The 19041-nt window shown below is 47.8% G+C and overlaps 1 protein-coding gene across 2 annotated transcripts in view; it reads right to left on the reverse strand.

Annotated features, from left to right (window-relative positions):
• Positions 1-19041, reverse strand: part of CAPZB (capping actin protein of muscle Z-line subunit beta) — a 59041-nt gene that overhangs the window by 7560 nt on the left and 32440 nt on the right. For both annotated transcript variants that reach the window (XM_038159482.1, XM_038159483.1), the window contains exons 4-6: positions 18750-18863; positions 5940-6081; positions 5307-5423 (exon numbers count right to left, since the gene is read on the reverse strand). In XM_038159482.1, coding sequence (XP_038015410.1) covers positions 5307-5423; positions 5940-6081; positions 18750-18863 — 373 coding nt within the window. The remainder of the gene's footprint in view (positions 1-5306; positions 5424-5939; positions 6082-18749; positions 18864-19041) is intronic.

The following is a 19041-nucleotide window of genomic DNA, read 5'->3' on the forward strand; positions in this document are numbered from 1 at the left end:
CAGTCCCAGCTCGGTCCCAGCTCGGTCCCAGCTCGGTCCCAGCTCGGTCCCAGCCCAGTCTCAGCCCAGTCTCAGCTCAGTCCCAGCCCAGTCTCAGCCCAGTCCCAGCTCAGTCCCAGCCCAGTCCCAGCCCAGTCCCAGCTCAGTCCCAGCCCAGTCTCAGCCCTCCTGCAGCAGACCCAGGGCCTGGCTCCCCTCCTGGCTCCCCCAGCCATCTGCTGCAGTGTGACTCACAGGGAAGCTCACTCCTCTGGGCCATCTCCAGGGCTGCCTGCTCACTCGGGATGTTTCCCGCACGGAACAAAGCAGCTGTCTGGGCTTTCTGTAAACATTATTTGGAGGAATACTATAAAGAGAGACATTTAAGCTGGACAAACACTTTGTTTTGTCGTGAAAGTGTCTGAAAATACCAGCGAAGGTAGAAGGGAACTCATCCTCCATTTTGCTCTGAAAAGCCAACAACACCCACAGCTGCTCTGGCCACGGAGCAAAGTGAAAATCCCTCTAATGAAACACAAACAGCAATGTGTGCCAAGGGCTCCCAAAGCCACAGGCAGGCTGAAGGCTCCAGGTGGAAAATATGTGGAATTATTTGGATATCAGTAAGGCAAAATTTGGCCTGCCCCTCCAGCACTTATTTCAAAGTATAAGCGGTAAGTGGAGGCTGTGATCTCTGCAGGGCTTGCAGCTTTGTAGGAATCAGCTGAGAACTGAGCCCACCCCTCCAGAGAGATTCGCTCTCACCAGTGTAACCAAACTTCCCATTCCCTTTGCCAAACTGTCCAGGCAAAACCACGGGCAATCCACAGGGGACCCCAAAGCCCATCCCACTGCACCCCTGCCACGGCAGGGACCCCTTCCCCTGCCCCAGGTGGCTCTGAGCCCTGTCTAACCTGCCCGGGACACTGCCAGGGATCCAGGGCAGGCACAGCTGCTCTGGGCAGCCTGAGAGGCGCCAGGGCCCTGCCCACCCTCATGATGGAAAAGTGAGGCAGAAATAATTCCCTGGACAACCCCTGTCAGCACATCCCTGTTGTCCCTGCACCCAAACACTGCTCAGCTGGTGACTCAAGAGACTCCAGGACACTGAAACTGCTGAGGGGGAGCTCAAGGATCACAAGAAGATCTCACTGGTAGAAAAACAAAGTTACAACATCTGGAAGTCGGTGGGATGTGCTTTTCCATGAAAGCTGCCCTTGATGGAAATGGACGAGTCTCCAAATTGCTGAGCACAGGGATTTCCCTGGATGATAAACGGAGAATGGCTCTGCTGGGGTTTCACTGAGCAGCAGCAGATGCCAGGGCAGCTCTTCCTGCAGGCAGGACTGCTCTGTCTGCACAGTCCAGCCTTCATCCAGCTCTGCAAAACCTTCTGCCCTCGCTAGAGAGTGTTCAAAGTTCAAAAACCATCTTCTGTGCTCCTTTCATCCCAAATCTCAGGCCTCACTTCCCCGTGACTTTACATCCTCCCCTTCCCACGTCTCCCAATGTAAATAAACTATAGGTTTGGAGCCAATTCTTCCTCAGCAAAGTCAGTTCCTCAGGCTCATCCTGGCCCAGGGAACACACACAGGTTCTTTGTGCACGAGGACGCCTCGGGAGGCACCTGCTCGAGCTGCCTGCATGGAGGGGCTGCAGGAGCCCATCCAGCAAAGTGCAGAGCTGACTGTTTGCCAGGAGAGGGGAAGCTGTCGCATCTCCTTTGCACCAAGTGAAACAGGATCCCACAGCTGCTCTTACCTTAAATAAAAGTGCAGCCTAATGAAAGCTCAGAGCAGCCCAAGCCCGGAGCCGTGCGAGCGACACAAGTGATTCCAAGGCACACAGAGGGACAGCAGCCCAAAAGCTGCCAGGGAAAAGCATCTGCCAAACATCTGGCCTCAATCAGGAGGGCTGGGAGGTACCTGCAGTCCCCAGAGAACGTGCAAGGTAATTGAAAAGCTGCTGGCACGTTTCATTTCCCTGCAAGCCCTGCTCCCTGCGTCCTCTTTGGCAGTATTTATGTAGAACAACATTTATTCCTAAAAATTCCAGCCAAACCCCCTGGGCAAAGAAGAGTCTCTGCCACACAGAGGCACCCTGCAGCCAGGAGCGAATGAGGCTCCAGTGTGAAGATGTCACCTCAGCTTTAACTCTCCCAAAGTTTTCAGGCCAGAACTACAGTCCATGGATCCTGGGTGCCTGGAGCTGGCTAAGAACTGACCTCACTCTCTCCAGGTAAATCAATCCCTGCACACACATGAAGCAGTTGTGCCTACAGGTAAATTGTATAAAGGAGTGGATGTGACAACACACAGGGGTTTGTGCTGCACGCTCCTGTGTGTGCAGAAACACCCATTCCTCTACTGGATCAGGACAGAATCTGAAATTCTGTAATTGAACCGATACAGCAAAAGCCTGAAATTCCAAAATGCACCAGGTCAAGTAAATTGAAATTACACCAAGGGGAGTTTTCAGCTTCCCAAAACAGGCTGAATCCTCTATGCCTCCCCCTTTCCTGACTCTGTCCACTCACAAATGTAAAATGTTTGTTTCTTCCCAGAAACAGAGACAACTCTTATTGTAGCAGACAAAAACCTGCACTGGGGAAATCAAGGAAAAGTAGTTCAAGGCACTGGAAGAGAGATGTCAACTCCCAGTGTATAAATAAAACAGACACATGGCAGGGATGTGACCTCTGGGTATCTTCTACCCAGGAGGGACCAGGACATGGCCCCAAGGCAGCCGTAGGAACACTCCAAGAGAATCCCACAACCCTGGAAGGGTTTGGGTTGGAAGGATCAAAGCCCATCAGGTGCCACCCCTGCCATGAGCAGGGACACCTTTCAATGTCCCAGGCCGATCCAATCCCCATCCAGCCTGGCTTTGGACACCCCCAGGGATGCAGGGGCAGCCACAGCAACAAACACAGTGTCTTGAAGAGAGAGGGAAAAATCCTTCTCCAAAATTGAGTGCAACATTCAGGAACAGCCCAAGTGGGAGCCTTACAGGAACGAGCCTGGGGATATTCAAGACGGGCAGAGTTTTTCCAAATGGCCTTGACAAAGGCAACAAAAGCCCCTGGTTGTGTGGGATGCAGGGCAACAATCTCACCTCCAGGAAGAGACTGCAGAAACCAGCTATTTCTAGAGCCTTATTGCAGCTCCAAGCTCAGCTCCACCACGTGGCACTCCCCGAGCTGTTCCTCTGGCCACCAAGTTAATCCCCCCATCAGCACTCAGCAAATGCCCTGTTTGCAGCCAGGAGGCCAAGCTGGTTTTGGAGGAATGGCTCTGAGCAGACTTCCCTGTCCAAGCACTGAGAGGCTGCTGTGCCATCAGGGTGTGAGCCAGGCTATGACCAACACTTCAAAAGCTTCCTGTCAAACACAAGGACATCTGCTACTCTCATTTTAGGATCAAAGGTGGCCAAGAAGCTTAAATGCTGAGTTGACCAAAACCGTGTAAATTTACCACGGACAAAGTTTTTTCAAAACATTACTGATACCTGTCAAAGTGAAGAGGAAACTAAAGACAACTCTTGGTGGCTCATTTTCTGCAGGCTGCATAAAAGGCTGATCAAAAAAGGAGAACTAAAACTTGTAGAGCTTGGGTGATGCAGCACACTGGATTCAGAGCCAAGTCCAAGCCCTGCACTCAGGAGTTTAGTCCAGCTGCAGGTAAATTTCAGCTGGGCACAAACTGCTCCTCCTCACACAGAACAGCTGCAGGCAGTGTGGAGACTGCAGTGTCTGCAGGGTCCTGTCCCATCCCCAGGCAGCAGAGCCCGGGCTGGGCTGTGCCCCCAGGCTCCTGTTTGTGCAGGAGCTGTGCATCCTCACCCCAGCACTGCTGCACTGCTCCTGACACTGAACCCGGCCCTGGCTTCCTGCAGAGCATCTGCATCCAATGTTCTGCTGCTGAAATGATGACAGAAGCATGGATCTCCCCACTGAAGCTTTGAGAGGGAAAGTCAAACCAAACACGGCCCAGCACTCAGGCCAAGGTGTACTGAGGACACCCATTCTGCACAGGCCTTGTTTGCCTTGGCACAGCCCGTGCTCCAGAGGCCATGGCCAGAGTCAAGCCCTTGGCCTGCACTTCACAGCTCTGATTTACAGCATTAGCAAGGCCTGGGATTAAATATTTGTCCGGGTCACCATAACTCGGGTGTAATTACTGCAAAAAGAGTCAAATAAAAGGCTCAAAACTGTCTCCAGATGCCTTTTTCCTTCACTTGCTTTTCCATCAGCTTCTTCAATGTCAACAACATGGAAAGAAAAATCACCCAGGCTGGGGCAAGCTGTGCAAGACTAACCCAGTAATTTCAGTCCCTCTCTGCAATCCCAGACCCTCCTTGGCTTCACCTGGCTCAAACCTGTACAGAACCATGAGGTTTTGAACAGAGTCTGCATTGTCCTTTGTATGGAAAGCCCCAGTCTGCCCTGGGAAGGCTCATAAAGGAGTTTCAGCTGCTGCCAATCTCTCCAGTCACTCATGACCTTACAATGTGCCTCCTGTCCTCCAGTTTATTACTCTCCTCGAGTCACTGACTTCCAGAGCCCAAAGCAAGCCCAGCTCATCAGCAGGGAGGCAGAAGACCCTGGCAGGTGGTGGGGCAGAAGCAGCCTCATCCAAGGCAGCCCAGCTCAGCAGATCCTGCCTGCCAGGGACTGCAGCACTGCTGAGATCTGCCAGCCTGGCACCTTCCTGGTGAAAAGCAGCTCTCAGGAAGCAGTCAAAGTCATTAATGCTGGCACAAAACCCCCAGATGTTCAGGACAGATTTATCTTATTTTTTCAGGAGATTTTTTAAAATCAGTGTTCTGGTACTACAGGGAGAAAACACTACAGGAAGATACCATGTAATTGATGTCCTTAAAAAAATCTTACTGTCAGTGCAAAATACAGGTTTGTTCTCAGTGGTTTAGCTGGCTTTTAAAAGAGAGCAAGAAAAGAAGTCATCATGTATTTTTATAATCCTATTGGAATCTTCCAGTGAGAAAGTGGGCAAATCTTACAGATAAAAATATCTGCAACACACATGGAAGAATAAAAATTCAGAATACCAAAAGACACACTGAGACTTACAAGCAAGTCTGAACTCCTGCTGGATGTTTTGTATTTTTAATTGCAAGCCCCAGTGTGTCAAGCCCAGTTCAAGGGGCTCTCTGCTAATTACACACCACATTCACCATTCCACTGGGCTGTGGAACAGCAGGAGAAGAGATGTTTATGCAACACCTCACAAAACCAAGGCTCTGTGCCTGACTGGGGCTGCTGGCTGGAGTGAGGCCAGGGCTGCCCAGGCCTGAGGACACAGCCTTACCTGTCTGGTGAGGCTCCCCCCCAGGTTCATGGTACCAGAGCCAGTTTTGTTGGTCTGCAGCCACAGCATCACTGTGGAGGTCAGCTTGTAATGGGCAGTGCGGCCACTGGACTTCTCCTGCAAGTGCAAGGGAACAAAAAGGGACAGAGGCAGGTTAAAATCCCTCCTGCACCTAAATGGGGCTGGCCTGGCACACCCCACAAGCAACAGGCCAGGTAAGTCTAACCCCATTCATGCAGCACAGTCTCTTACAGACAATTCTAAGTGTGCTCATTCCTCTAATTTTCCAAAGCAAATCTAGTTGGAGCAATTCACTCTCCTAATACCTTGTTTTTATTACCCAATTAGTGATATTTATCTGTAGCTCTTTATGTTAAAAAAACCCCCACATCTCAGGATCACATGCACAGAAAGTAACATACTTTCAATTCTTCTGGGATTCTTTTTGATTACAGCCCTGACTTATCTCTATCCAAATTGCTTTGGGGCATTTTCAAAAATTAACAAGGGAAAGAAGTTTACAGCCCTGACACAGTATTGCATTGTTCAGTGGAACACCTGTGCTCCTTAATTGTCTGGAATTAACTGGGTTTTGTTTTCACTGGGGTGTATCAGCTGCCCCAGAGGCTGTACCTGAACCTCCACCACGTGGATGGAATCCCAGCATCCCTTAATCTTCTTTGATCCATCTCCAGCTTTCTTAATGAGGATCACCCCAGCAAAGCCATGATCCAGATCCCAGAGGTAGACAGAGGAGACTCCACCTTCAAAATACCTGCAGGATGCAACACAAAGGCAAGTTAAAAACAAGCAGGACCCAAGCCAGAATCAGATATCTATAATAATAATCTTAAATAAGCAGAATTTCTAAGTCCTAACACAGATTTGATTTTTCTTTCAAGACAGCACACTCTCACAGTTACACACCCAGAAACACAGCAGTTCAAATCACTTCATAATGCAGAGACTTTAATTACAAAACAACTGCACATGTCTCTGAAGGAGAATAAAGGTCTGGTGAGAACCAGAGCTATTTACAGATTTCTACAGGACTTGAGCAAACAATTCCTCTGATTCCAATTACCTACAACAGCTGGTAAAAGCATGAGCTGCAAAGTGGGCTGAGAGTAAGGCTTTGTTTTACAATCTGGTCTTTTTTTCCCCTCTTCTCCCTTGCTATTGGCAAAACCTGGAAGTTCTTTACAGCAAAGTTCACTAATTAAGACAAAAGGGAGCAAGTTAGTAACTTTATGTTGCTGCCTCAAAAGTCTGCATGAAGCTGACATTGATTTACTGCAGAGGGAGCTGAACTGAAAGCAGGGATCTCAGAAATGCAGAGATGCTATTGAGGTTTTATTATTCCAGCATCAGGTATGGGGAACAAGAGAAAATAAGCCAGACTGCCTCAATCTCAGGTGTCTTTTGCTGAAAGTACAGTCAGAAAACCAACCAAGCAATGGAATCTGTAGAGCCCCACTCCCTCTGGGTGACTCTGGTGCAGATGGAAAATGCACTTCATAAAAAAATGGTAAACAATCCATCTGTTGGAAGAAAGGAGTAATTCTGTCTTCTAGGAAACTGGAATTGCAACCCACAGCATTTTACCCCTTCCATTCTCAAGCTACCAAAGCCATGAGGAGGATGAAGGAAAAGGGAAGAATAAATACTCGTTCATGGCACACAACTCTCACATCTCAGGGGTGACCATGGCACACAAGGATCACGAGAAAAGAGGAGAGGAAACTTCATAAACTTCATCAACAACACGAAATGTTGATAGTCAGGCTTTTCATTGCCTGCAGGAGGGCAAAATCTCATCATCCAAAGATATGAGGAGCTGCCAGGACTGTCAGCTCCCAGGCAGATTAACCTGTCTGAATTCTGCCTCTGATTGCCACACACACCTGGGAGTGACCACTCACTCCTCTTCTGCCAGAGAGGAAATCATCCCTCACGGCCAACATGAAAAAATTATCAAACCTTCCCACCTCTGTGCTTCCCTCCTTCCTAACCCTGAGCCTTCTAGTTGGGAATGTGCTTAAAAGGCAATTTACTGCAATTTGGAGTTCATGGATTACCCCTAAGCACCGTGGATTAAAGCACACTAACCTCTCCCTTGCCAGCAGTCTGGAGAAAAGTGAACTCCAGTGACACTTCCAACACTTCCAGCACATTCTCTGCACCCACAGATCAGCTCAATACCTTGTTTCCAGAGGCCAGAGTCACCAAAGAGCCCAAATTTCCTGTAACTGCAGACAACCAAGCCTTTACCCAAACCAATGCTGACCTCAGGAGGGGAAAATAATTTCCCATAAACTCACCACAGCCTTTTATTTCTAATGGGTGGCTCTGCCTCTCCTTGCCAAGCCCAGCCCAGGCAGTTCAGGACCCACTGTCCTGGGGCACTTGCCAACCACTGATAACACAGCACTGAGAAAGCAAAGCCCGGCCACACTAAAGCCAGGCTTCCAACAGGCAACTTCAACCTAACAAACCAGCAAACACCCTTTTTACATCCCCTGGGGAATTCACAAACGGATTTTGGTTAATGCAGTTAATGGGAATTCTAGTCCTGCAGTGAACCTCAGCTCCAACCTAAGCCAGTGGGAATCAGAGGGCAGAGAGAAGCAGCAATTGTCCCTTCTCAGAGTCAGATAGCTTAAAAAATATATATATATATAATATATCCTTTTTCATATACAGAATCAGTGAATTCACTCAAAATGAGCTGGCAGTCACTGAGAACATTACAGTGTGCACAGACAGTTTCCCCATTACCCACTTTATGACCTTGCTATGAGCATGAAACATTAATTAAGAGAGGGACCGAAACAAGGTTTTGGGAAATTTATTCTTACCTACTGTACTTTGATCCTAATGACATGAAACAGGAAAAAAATAATTTTTATGTGGTTCACCTTTATGAGATTTTACATAAAGGCTTTTGTGGGTATTTTAAGAATGTGCTAAAATGTTGTCTGAAACCACATAAAACCATGTGAAGAACCTCCCGCCAGAACCAACAGCGCACACATGGAAACGCTTTAAGTGCCTTTGGAGATCTAATGAATCAAATATAGTATTAATATTGTTTTAAATACCAACATGCAATTTCAATAAAGCTGCTCTGCCACGGCCAGGCCCAGGAACTGGAGGCTGGAACGACAATGCCAGCGACTGAATCCAAGGCACGCCAGGATATACATTATCCAAAGGCTCCAGTCCCCTCCTCCTTCATGGGGAGAAAATATATAGAACTGATCACTACACTGCATTTCACCTTCAAATAGCTCTGAAGTGGGATTTCTGAACCTCAGCAGTCACAGTTGGGTATGAGGGAATCATTCCCGGTTTTTTAAAATAAAAATAAAGACGTGCCACAGGCTAATTGGTCCATAATAGAAAACGGGATGGTAGATTGGGAAGAATTTAAATTGACATTCATGGACTTGGATTTGCTGCAGGAGGGCTGGGCTTCCTCCAAGAAACCCCTTCACCATGGGCTGAAATGCAGCACATACTAAAATCCAAGCAGGAGAGGAACCAGCCTGGAAAAGGCCCCAGGAAGACACAAACTGGGATCTTCTCTGTTAAAGAAATGGATGGGCAAGGCAGAGCACAGCCCAGAGTCACATGCAGCAGAGCACTACAGCTCCTGCATTAAACATCTCTTGCCTTAGTGTCTTGTTGTGGATGTCCCTGGCCCTGATCCTCCTGCACAGCTGTGGCTGGAGAAGGCAATCTGTCTTCTTTGGACGCTGGAATCACAGAATCCTTGAGGCTGGAAAAGCCCTCTGAGGTCATCAAGCCCAACCATCAGCCCAGCACCACCATGTTCAGCACTAACCCACAGCCCCACAGGTTTCCTGAACACTTCCAGGGGTGGTGACTCCACCACTGCCCTGGACATCCTGTTCCAATGCTTTACAACCCTTTCCCTGATTTTTTTTCCTAATATCCAACTTAAACCTCTCCTGGCACAAGCTGGGAGGCCATTTCCTCTCGTCACCTGGAAGAAGAGACTGACCCCCAGCTGGCTACAGTGCCCTATCCCAAAGCATCCAAGCAACCAGCAGATGCTTTTGGGATGTTCAGGAGGCCTCAAGTAGGAGGAATTCCTATTGTGGTACCTCAAAAACACCCTAAGGGACAAACCATTCTCAAAGGACAGCTTCAGAGCAAAGCAATCACTGGTCTCTGCCTAAGGACACCAATCAGTCCAGGATTTTTCAATCAAGCTCAATCAGGCTTTACCTACAGACAAAACTTTGTTACAAAACAATGAAAAATCATTTTATGGTTGTCATATCCCTTTATTACCAAGGAAAACACTGCTAAATGATATCATAGTTGGGCTCAGTTAGAAGGACCTTAAAAGACCATCAAGACCAAGTGACATCCCTGTCCTTGGAGAGGACAGCCAGTGTTCTGTCTCTGGGAGGATAACTTTTTATAAGGCGAAGGAAGGTGACTAAAAGGCAAAAGGCCCAAAGTAATCATTCATTCTCTTTACAGAATTCAGAACAGCAGTTCACTCAAAATCAATTATAGTTTTAATGTCATGATCAAACACTGAGTTTTTATATCTGTTACTCATCAACCACAGAACTCCTGGAAAAAGCTGTTTTATACAAAAAATGTCACACTTAAGACTGACCTACTTTACAAATGCAAGAATAAAAGAAAATATTTAAGCTAAGAGTGATCCAAAGCTTTATGAAGTGTTTGAAGTTGAAGCGGGTGGAGACGCAGGATGGAAAGTTGTCTAAGGAGCCGGAGCTGTACCCATGAAATAGAGGCTGTGGCCAGAACAAAGCTGCAACTTCAAGAGGGATGTGATAGGGGAGGAAATCCCCCCAGCTTCCAGCACAGCCCTTAGGGAAGGAGGGCAGATTAATCACTTTGTTTTCCCACTGAAGGACAGCCCAGGAAGGCCCCGTGACCCTCCTGATGGCGTTCCTCTCCTCCAAGCCTCACCAAGAGATCCTGGACACTGCGTGGAGAAAATGACTTTCCACCACACAGCAATAAAAACAACCTCTGACTTTCAATTACACCTCAGAACCAAATCGCTCATCCATAAAAACATCTGTGTATTTTCCAGTAAGTAGCTGAGAGCCAGAGACAAAAAGTCTGTGGCGTTATGGCTCTCCCAACCCCCTGATGCCAAAGCACCAACACCTGGAACCTCAGCCTGGCTCTGCAGACCTTCCAAAGGCTTGCACAGGGTTTCAAACTGGCTCATTTTAAGCAGAGAAATATATTTTCTTTTATTCCCTAAAGGTCACATAGTTATTTCTTCCAACTACAGAAGTTCAGCACAGAAAGGGAAAAGCCTCCAGCTATTTACATCAACAGACTTCCAAGAAAACTGGCATTTAAAAATCCTACCCCAAAGGAAAATACTGAGCATTCAGCTCACATGTTTTTACAAGAGTGACAATGACTGAAGTCACAGTATGAGCAGCTGGTGTCTCACAGCAACCCAAAACATTTCCTAAATGCTGAGGTGAGGAAGCACATTCCAACTCTCCTGGGAACGGGAGACTGGAGTGGCAAGTGACGTGGCACAACTCCCACCCAGCCCTTCCCCTGCCACCTCAAACCAGCACAGGAATCACAACAGAAATATGAAGGAAGTGGCAAATTTGAGCAACCCACCTTTCATCAAATCCAAAGCATTGCTCAGGGGTTCAACAAATGCCCTGCAACCTCACACCCCAAGGAGGAGGAACAGATTCTTCAGAGATCAGCTGTCCCTAAATAATTGTTGCCTCCCTCCAGCTGCTGAGTGATGAGGCTCAGGATGCTTTAATGGAAGGACAGGCTGGTACCAGGAACGAGCAGGATGTGACACTTCTCCCACTGCTGTGAGTCCAGGGGAGTTACAGATCCTCTCTCCTTCCCTGGCCCCAGGAGCACAACTGTGGAGCCCTTCCACAATCCCACCCAGGGACTTAAAGTGAAGAAGGTACAATGTCTGTGCACAGCCCAGGGATTTTACACCCCACTTGATGAACTCAGCCCAAATTATGCTTGGGGGCTCTGTACAGGTATTTTACAGGAATTCTTTCCGGCATACACAGGTGCAAAAATCCCTGGAGCAAACATACCAATCCAGTTAGGTATGTGTAACTTCAATGCCAGTTGAACTTAAAAGCACACATCTGGACCACGGCAGCATGACTCAAACTGCTCAGCAGAGTTGTGAGGTGCAGGAACTCTGCAAGAAGGACAACAGTATCCAAACAATGGGATTCTGAAGGCTAAAAGTCTCCCAGAACTTCCCAGTTTGTGCTTTCTAGCACCTTTCATTACTTAATGAAAAGTGCACTGCTCACGTTTTCCTTCCCATCCGAGTGCTCCTGGCAGATGGAAATTACTGACCAAATCCCTTTGGAGAAGTCACCTGGAAACTGTTCCATCAGCCACCTAAAGAGCAGGACAAGGGGTCACTCTGGAATGTGTCCAAACGAGGGACTGCCTCATTAACAGCAGGAAGCTCCCCTGCTTCCAAACCCTCCTCCCATGGCCATCCCTGGGCAGCACAGACACTGCTTCAGCCACCCCCAGTCTGCCACATTCCAGACTCTGCCAGCTGAAATCCAAACATGGGCAGCACGGGAAGAGACAGCAGAACTCTTCTGTGTCATGGTTTAAGTTTGGCAAAATCTTTGGAGGCTGCAGATCTCACGTGACATCAGTTCTGTAACAGAATTCTGTATCAGATCTGCCACAAGAAGGCTGCTGCTGTTTAAGTTGCTCTGTCCTCAAATTCCATCACTAAAGCACTGTACATTTGTGAGGGCATGAGGTAAATTTCTGTCCATACAATACAAAGTATTATCAGAGACAACCAGTTCAAAAATTCCAGATCACAATAAACTGACAGTTTAAAATTTCATCTCCTTTTTAAATGTAAGTCATTTCTTCCTAGGGATTTAAAGCCTTCAGAGAGCAGTGTTTGAGGACAGTGCTGCATCATCAATGCTGACCTCCTAATCCAAGTGTTCAGCTTTTATGTAATTACAGAGAACCGTGGGAACCCAAGGGAAAAACTCCTCCTCCACCCAACATCTCCAATTCAGAAGATAAGAATGCAATGTGTGCAGAGCTGCTCCAAAATGGAACTCCCAAAGAAAAAGTCAGATGAAAAGCAACTGATTTCATTTTCCAGCATGCCAGTACCTTTAATTTTCCCCTCTTTCTAAGAATATTCTCTAATATTTATCAACAACTTCAATATTAGTTCTGCTCTGAGCTGCCCATGGGCACGCTGAGGAGGGGATCCCAACACTGCTCTGTTTTCTACATCCAAATATTTTCCTTGGGAAAACGGCATGGCTGTAACAGTAAAAGCACACAGACATGAAAGCAGAGAAAGTCTTGGTGGTTTAGACCCGTCTTAGGAGACTTCATCTCACCCTTATTAGGCTGACCCGAGGCAAGAATCCCCCTGATGACACAATCCTGCTGTCACACCCCATCGTGCAGATCCCCAGGCAGCAGAGGGATGCACAGGCAGTTTCCTTAGTGCTGGGATGCACAACAAACCCATCTGGATTCAATCTGCAGGGCCCTGGCTGTGCAAGCCCCAGGAACTGCCATGCCCAGGAGAAAGGCAGCACAAAGGGCTGCAGCAGTAATGAGGAACAGGGAGCTGATGGCAATAAAGTCACTTCAAAGCTTTCCAGGGGCTCCCAGTTCAGGCAGCCCAGGTTTGCATGTGAACACAGACAGGGCTCATAAAGGGCTCACGGCTGCCAAACCCCTTGGTGAGCTCCAACCCCATCCAACCTGGCCTTGGACTCTTCCAGGGGTTGGGCATCCACAGTTTCCTTCTCTGGGCACCCTGGGCCAGGGCAGGCTGAAAGCAACCCCGTGGTCACACCTCTTTCATGTGTTCTTTACTTGGTGGAATTGGGGCTGTTCCACGCGGAAAGCACAGCCGAGCTGGTCAAACAGATGAGTGCAGCAGCTGCTACAAACCCTGGAGAAGCACAGAGTAACCTGTGAGCTGGCCTGAGCTCCTCTGAGAGGCTCTCGGGGTCTGTCAGGAAGGAGAACTCCAATGGCACCACAGCAGATCTCAGGAACAGCCACAGCCCAAGGGCAGCACTAACAGAGGTTTCCATTTTTTCTTATCAGGACAAGTGAACGAAGGCAGTGCCAGAGGTTGTTCAAGCACACCATCCAAAATAAACTAGGAAAAAGGGTAAAAACAGCTAAAGAAAGTTGAACTATCCAGCAGTTTATGGGACATCTGAGCATGCTCAGTACAGATGATGGCACAAAATGAGACATCCCTGAAGGCCAGCAAAGCCAGGCTGTTCCACGAGATTAAACAGAGTAATAAAAATAAAAAATACACTCAGCCCTGAGCACTCTAAAAATGAAAGGGCAAACTCATCTGTCACTGGGACTTCGCTGCTGTACCTGCCCAAACTCTGGCCAAAGGCTCCTCAACCCACACATTCCTGAGGCACATGGCCCAGGGAATTCCTCCTCCAGAGCAGGGAAAGGCACTGGATGCTCAGCTGGCTGCAAGGAACACCTGGGTTCTATCCACAGGACAGGAATATCCACGCTGCAAAGAGCAGAGCCCGCGGTGCCACCCTCAGCACTGCTAACACTGTCCAAAACTGGAATAACTATTCTGGACCAGATTCCAATCAAAATTCAATAATAAAAGGATTACACACAACAAAGACATTTCAGAGGTCAATCCTCTCCCAGACCTCCTTCCACTCCTACCAAATTCCTGGTCCAGAGCTCTAATATAACAAACTGAAAATGGATCAACATCAAAACAGAGACAGAAGCAGAAGTTCAAAAGGTTTCATTCTCACTCTACTGAGGAAACTCAAAATCTTAATCAATACAAACATTTTTAAGGAGCAGAATGATTACGATGATGTTTTATCTTTTTCTAAAGCTGTTAAAAATCAAAAGACCAATAAATCCAATTTAAGCCACAGAAAAAAGGAGGAATTGCTTTCTAAATGTATGTCAGTCACTAAACCAGTCCAAAGTTGCCAAAACTCATCCTGTTTGCAGACAGATCAGCAGCATCCTTCCCAGGGGAGGTCTATTTAATCACTTCAGAAATTATTTCTTCCAGACAACAAAGAGCCATTAGATTACTTAATTAAAGGCCTGATTATCTCCAACCCAAAACAAGGGAAGGCAGAATCTAAAATAGAGAGATTTAAGCAGCTGCCCTGGTCCTCATTATGCTTTGATTTCAATCAAGCACACACACGTCAAGCAAAGGGCAATAAATTACAACCATGTGTTGGAAGAAATTATCTTCACCATATTGGAAGTGGAAAGCCAAGGCTCTAACTGAGTGGTGTAAGATATTAGACTTCCATCTGGGAATAATAACCTACTGAACACAAACATGCCAGAGCATTAGCTCCAGGCACTGCTGGAGTTAAACCTGGCAGCAGGAGATGGAAATGGAACAGTTGTTTTTTGGGAAAGTGACATGGATTTTGGTAAAACACATAACCATGAAACATGCTTGTTGTTTAACACAGAGGACAGAGAGGGAACTAAAACCTGGGGTAATTCCTCTTTAACCCAAATACCTCCAGAAAGGAAGGGTGGGAAACTCCAGAGATACTAAAGGTAGTCTGCACTAAATAGACAAGGCCAGTTCAGCACTGGTTCACAGGCACTGAAGGTTCAGCAGAACAGTTCTTCTCCAGCTGACATGATTTTATTTCGTGCAATACTACAAGACTTCCCCAAACTCGTTCTCACACTGCAGTCACAGTGGCCATTAAGCTTTTGGGGACAAAATTAAATTTTAAGGTCCCCATCATGCAAATCTGACTGGATTATTCCACACAAACTGTTAACAAACCCGTAACAGGCTGTTTCCCTCAAAACACCCACGGCAGCAGGTGCCAGCCCCTTGGGAAATGGCAAATACAATGCAGTGACTCACTGAACGTAGGTGGAGACTTACCACACCTGATGAAAAGAGAAATCTAAAAAGGAAAGGTGTGTGGGCCAAATGGGACTGACACAAGGAAGAAGTGAAGCAATCTGAAGTGCTGGGAGAGGCCTGAGATGAATTCTGTGAGATATCAGCACTTTCTGTGTTAAAGGTAAAAAGGGAGCTGATCCAGGAGAGGTTGGGACCACATGGGGAGAGCAGAGTGGGATGGAGATGTTCCCAAAAGTGCCCATTTATCTATAGATGCTGGGATGAGCAGCACCAGGTGTGTTTGGAAGCTCAGGAGTGAAGTGAGCCCTGTGCACAACTGCTGAGAGACCTGGGGTTCTTCAGCCTGGAGAGAGGAGGCTCTGGGGTGACCTGACTGGGGCCTTCCAGTGCCTGAAGGAGCCAACAGGAAAGATGGAGAGAGACTTTGGACAAGAGGGAATGCGTTCCCACTGCCAGAGGGTAGAGTCAGATGGGATATTGGGAAGAAATTCCTCTCTGTGAAGGTGGGGAGACCCTGGCACAGGGTGCCCAGGGAAGCTGTGGCTGCCCCTGGATCCCTGGAAGTGTCCAAGGCCAGGCTGGACAGGGCTTGGAGCAACCTGGGACAGCAGAAGCTGTCTAGCAAGTCTGGACACAAAGCCACTACTTGCTCTGAAAAACCCAGCAGAAACTCTCATTACAGGAATAAAAAGCCTGAACAGCCCAGGAAATTTAGGCAGGCTGGATCTGGTGTTCCCTGTGAGTGCTGTGATTAATTCTGTATTCACTGTTACCTCTCTTCCATAAAACAGCAGCTGTGGTTACAGATGCAGCTCAGGAACATTCTCTGCCCCACAGAGGGACAGAAAAGCCTCTTAAGAGACCGCTGGTGAGGAGCTGATGTGTCAGATTTGAAGCTTCTCCCTCAGCACCATTTTTATCCTCTTCATCTGCAGCCACTGCACTTAAACTGGCATTTTTTAAGAATTTGTAATATGAAGTATCAATTAGTCTGGTGACCCCTGTGAAGGATCTGCATGGGCAGGCAACCTCACCAGAGTGAGCAGAAACAATGAAAGCTGCAGGTCAACTCAAAATGTAGATTTTCTGCACACTGCCTCCTGTGCCTGGAGGGTGGATCTGGAATAGATCTCCCCATATAAGAGTAACCAGAATTTCCACAAAAGATACAGTCCTGAGGGCTGCCAGCATGCTTAGCTCTTTGATTAATCCATCAAGGAGCCTGAAGTATCTCCCAGTGTTGGAAAAGCTCTGCTGTGCCTGGCTCTGGAGTTGGGAAGGACACTGGTTCCTGGCCCAGGATGCCCTGTGCCCTCCCCCCCCAGTGCAGGACCTGCCAGAGCAGTGACACTGCCAGGGCAGTGACACCTCCATGGATTCTGCCTGGCCCAGCCCCACTGCTGGCTCTACAGGCACTCCCAGGGTCAGCTCCCAGCTCCAGCAGCCAGGCAGTGACATCCCTGCCACTGCCAGCCTCCACCACAGCCCTGCCATGGAGTGACATCCCTGCCACTGCCAGCCCTCCACCACAGCCCTGCCATGGAGTGACATCCCTGCCACTGCCAGCCCTCCACCACAGCCCTGCCCAGGCAGCTCCAGCAGCTGCTCCATGAGGAATGGCTGCAGTCATTCCCAACCCAATGTGCTGGCAAGAGCAGCACTGAGAGAAGCTGGCATTTGATGCCACCTCTGAATTTCCACCCTCTGATCTCTAAGTAAAAATTAAGCTTCTGCTGTCAAAACACAAAAATCCAATTGTCTTGTTCAGAAAACCACAGAGACCAACTGCAAGAACAAAAGCCTGTTTCTCTCCACATCTCTATTGAAGGTAAAGTACAAATCCTGATTTTAAGCACAACAAACCCTTCAGACACTGAGGTTAAGTTTCCTTAACTTTGCAAATTCTTTCCACAAATGCCACAATTTTTTTACACTGCTCAGCCAAACGTTGAGCCATCCTTGTCCTCTTTTCCTCCTGCACTTTTGGGATCACAACAGGTACTGAAGTGTTCTGTGCTGGCACCTGTGCCCATAGTCTGACCTGTCCTCCTGGCTGTGATCCCTCCTGGATCCCCTCTGACCATTCCTGCCTGTAAAACCTGCACTGACAAACAGAAAGATGGAATTTGGAACAATTTTACCTTTTCCTTCCACACAATACATGAAGACTGTTATATAAAGGTACTGCTGTACCCCATGCTGAGCAGGGCTCAGCACATTCACCTCAGTCAGAAACCTGCCCTGCGCTTTCCCTTCAGCCAATTCAAGCTGTTTAAAGAAGTTATTGTATCCAGCCATGACTTCATGGTCATCTGAGCAGAGAGGGATTTAAAAAGACAACCTTGGTTCCATAAACCTCCTCATTTTCGTCTCCGGGTATTAAAAATCTTATTGGTCCTGCTCTGTTCTGCATCTGGGGAGTAACTGCAAATTTGGCTTTGCTGAATATGCAAAATTCCTTTCTTCCAGGCAGTTCAGATACCAATAACAACTGTTACTTACAAGAGAAGTTGGAGAGCTATGAAAATAATGCAGGAAAAGAAGTAAAGATTTGATACCTGTAACAGAAGTGTGATGCTTAACACATTTGGACAGGCTGCATTTACATTGAGCCACAGAACGCAGCAAGAAAAGTTCCTTTTAATGTGCTTCTGTCAGCACTGTAACATGATGAACTACATCTAAGGCTGTGTTTTATCTCCCTTTTCAGGCAACATGAAGCAGCAATGAAGTTTGTTCACTTTTTTCATGGGCTTTAGGCACCTCTCTAAGAAAGTGTCCCTGTGAAGGACATGCTTTGATGTTCATTTGGCTTTCCAATACTCACTTGCTGCATAGTTTTAGCATCACTTTCCACCCCAGCACTGCTTAGGAGACCACAGAGCCCACAGCTGAACCTGATCACATCCCAGGGACGTGGAGGTAAGTTCAGTGCAGGACCAGCACAGCCCCAGTTTACAGAAAAGTTGTTCAACTGGTAACTCACCCAGACAGCTTCCTCTTGCTGCTTTAAAAAGCCACTGCCTAATCTACACTGATTTCACACGTGCTCTGTTAATTCCTTTGTTTTACACCTCTTCCATAAGACAGGGCCTGAACCAAGCATCCTGCAGCAGAAGCACATTAATCCCTGCCCAACTGCTGCACTTCAGCATTCAGTGCCTGTCCCTTTACTGGAAGATGTGAGAGTTGCTGCTGCACATAGAGATTTTTTTGAGAGTACAGCCTTGAGGGAATGGAAAACGCAGATGGTTTAAGACAGAACTTAGAGATCAAAGAGAAGCCAGGTCATGCCAGGACAGAGACAGCATCAATCTGTTAAAGGGGGAAGGAGGTGGGAAAGCACCTCAGCATCTGCCTTTGGCACCAGCTGACAGATTTGATCACGCCTGGCATCACAAATTCAGCACTGCCTCCCCTCCCAGCCTGCCCCAGGGGACACAGACAGACAGACAGACAGGGCTCAGAGGGTAGGACTGACATACAAGTCTCTGTACTGGTCAAAGGCATTGTTGGCTTCCACCTCCAGCTTGCGCAGGCGAGCCGAGGGCATGGCACCGTCCTCCAGGGGAGGGTCGTACTTGTTGCTCCATGGTGACCTGCAGGGAGACAAGGAAAGGACAGTCACACCAGGGAACAGGAAAAACAGACAGTATCTTGGGTTGGAAATGGGGGTGTGTATTCTATTCCTATCTGTGGGACAGTTATCTCTGTTCATTGGGCAGTTTTCTTTATCTCTCCCACAACCTTCTCCCTCCAGGAGATCTCTGCTGTCCA

Source organism: Motacilla alba, chromosome 21 (genome assembly GCF_015832195.1).
Source record: "Motacilla alba alba isolate MOTALB_02 chromosome 21, Motacilla_alba_V1.0_pri, whole genome shotgun sequence".
Taxonomy (NCBI): domain Eukaryota; kingdom Metazoa; phylum Chordata; class Aves; order Passeriformes; family Motacillidae; genus Motacilla; species Motacilla alba.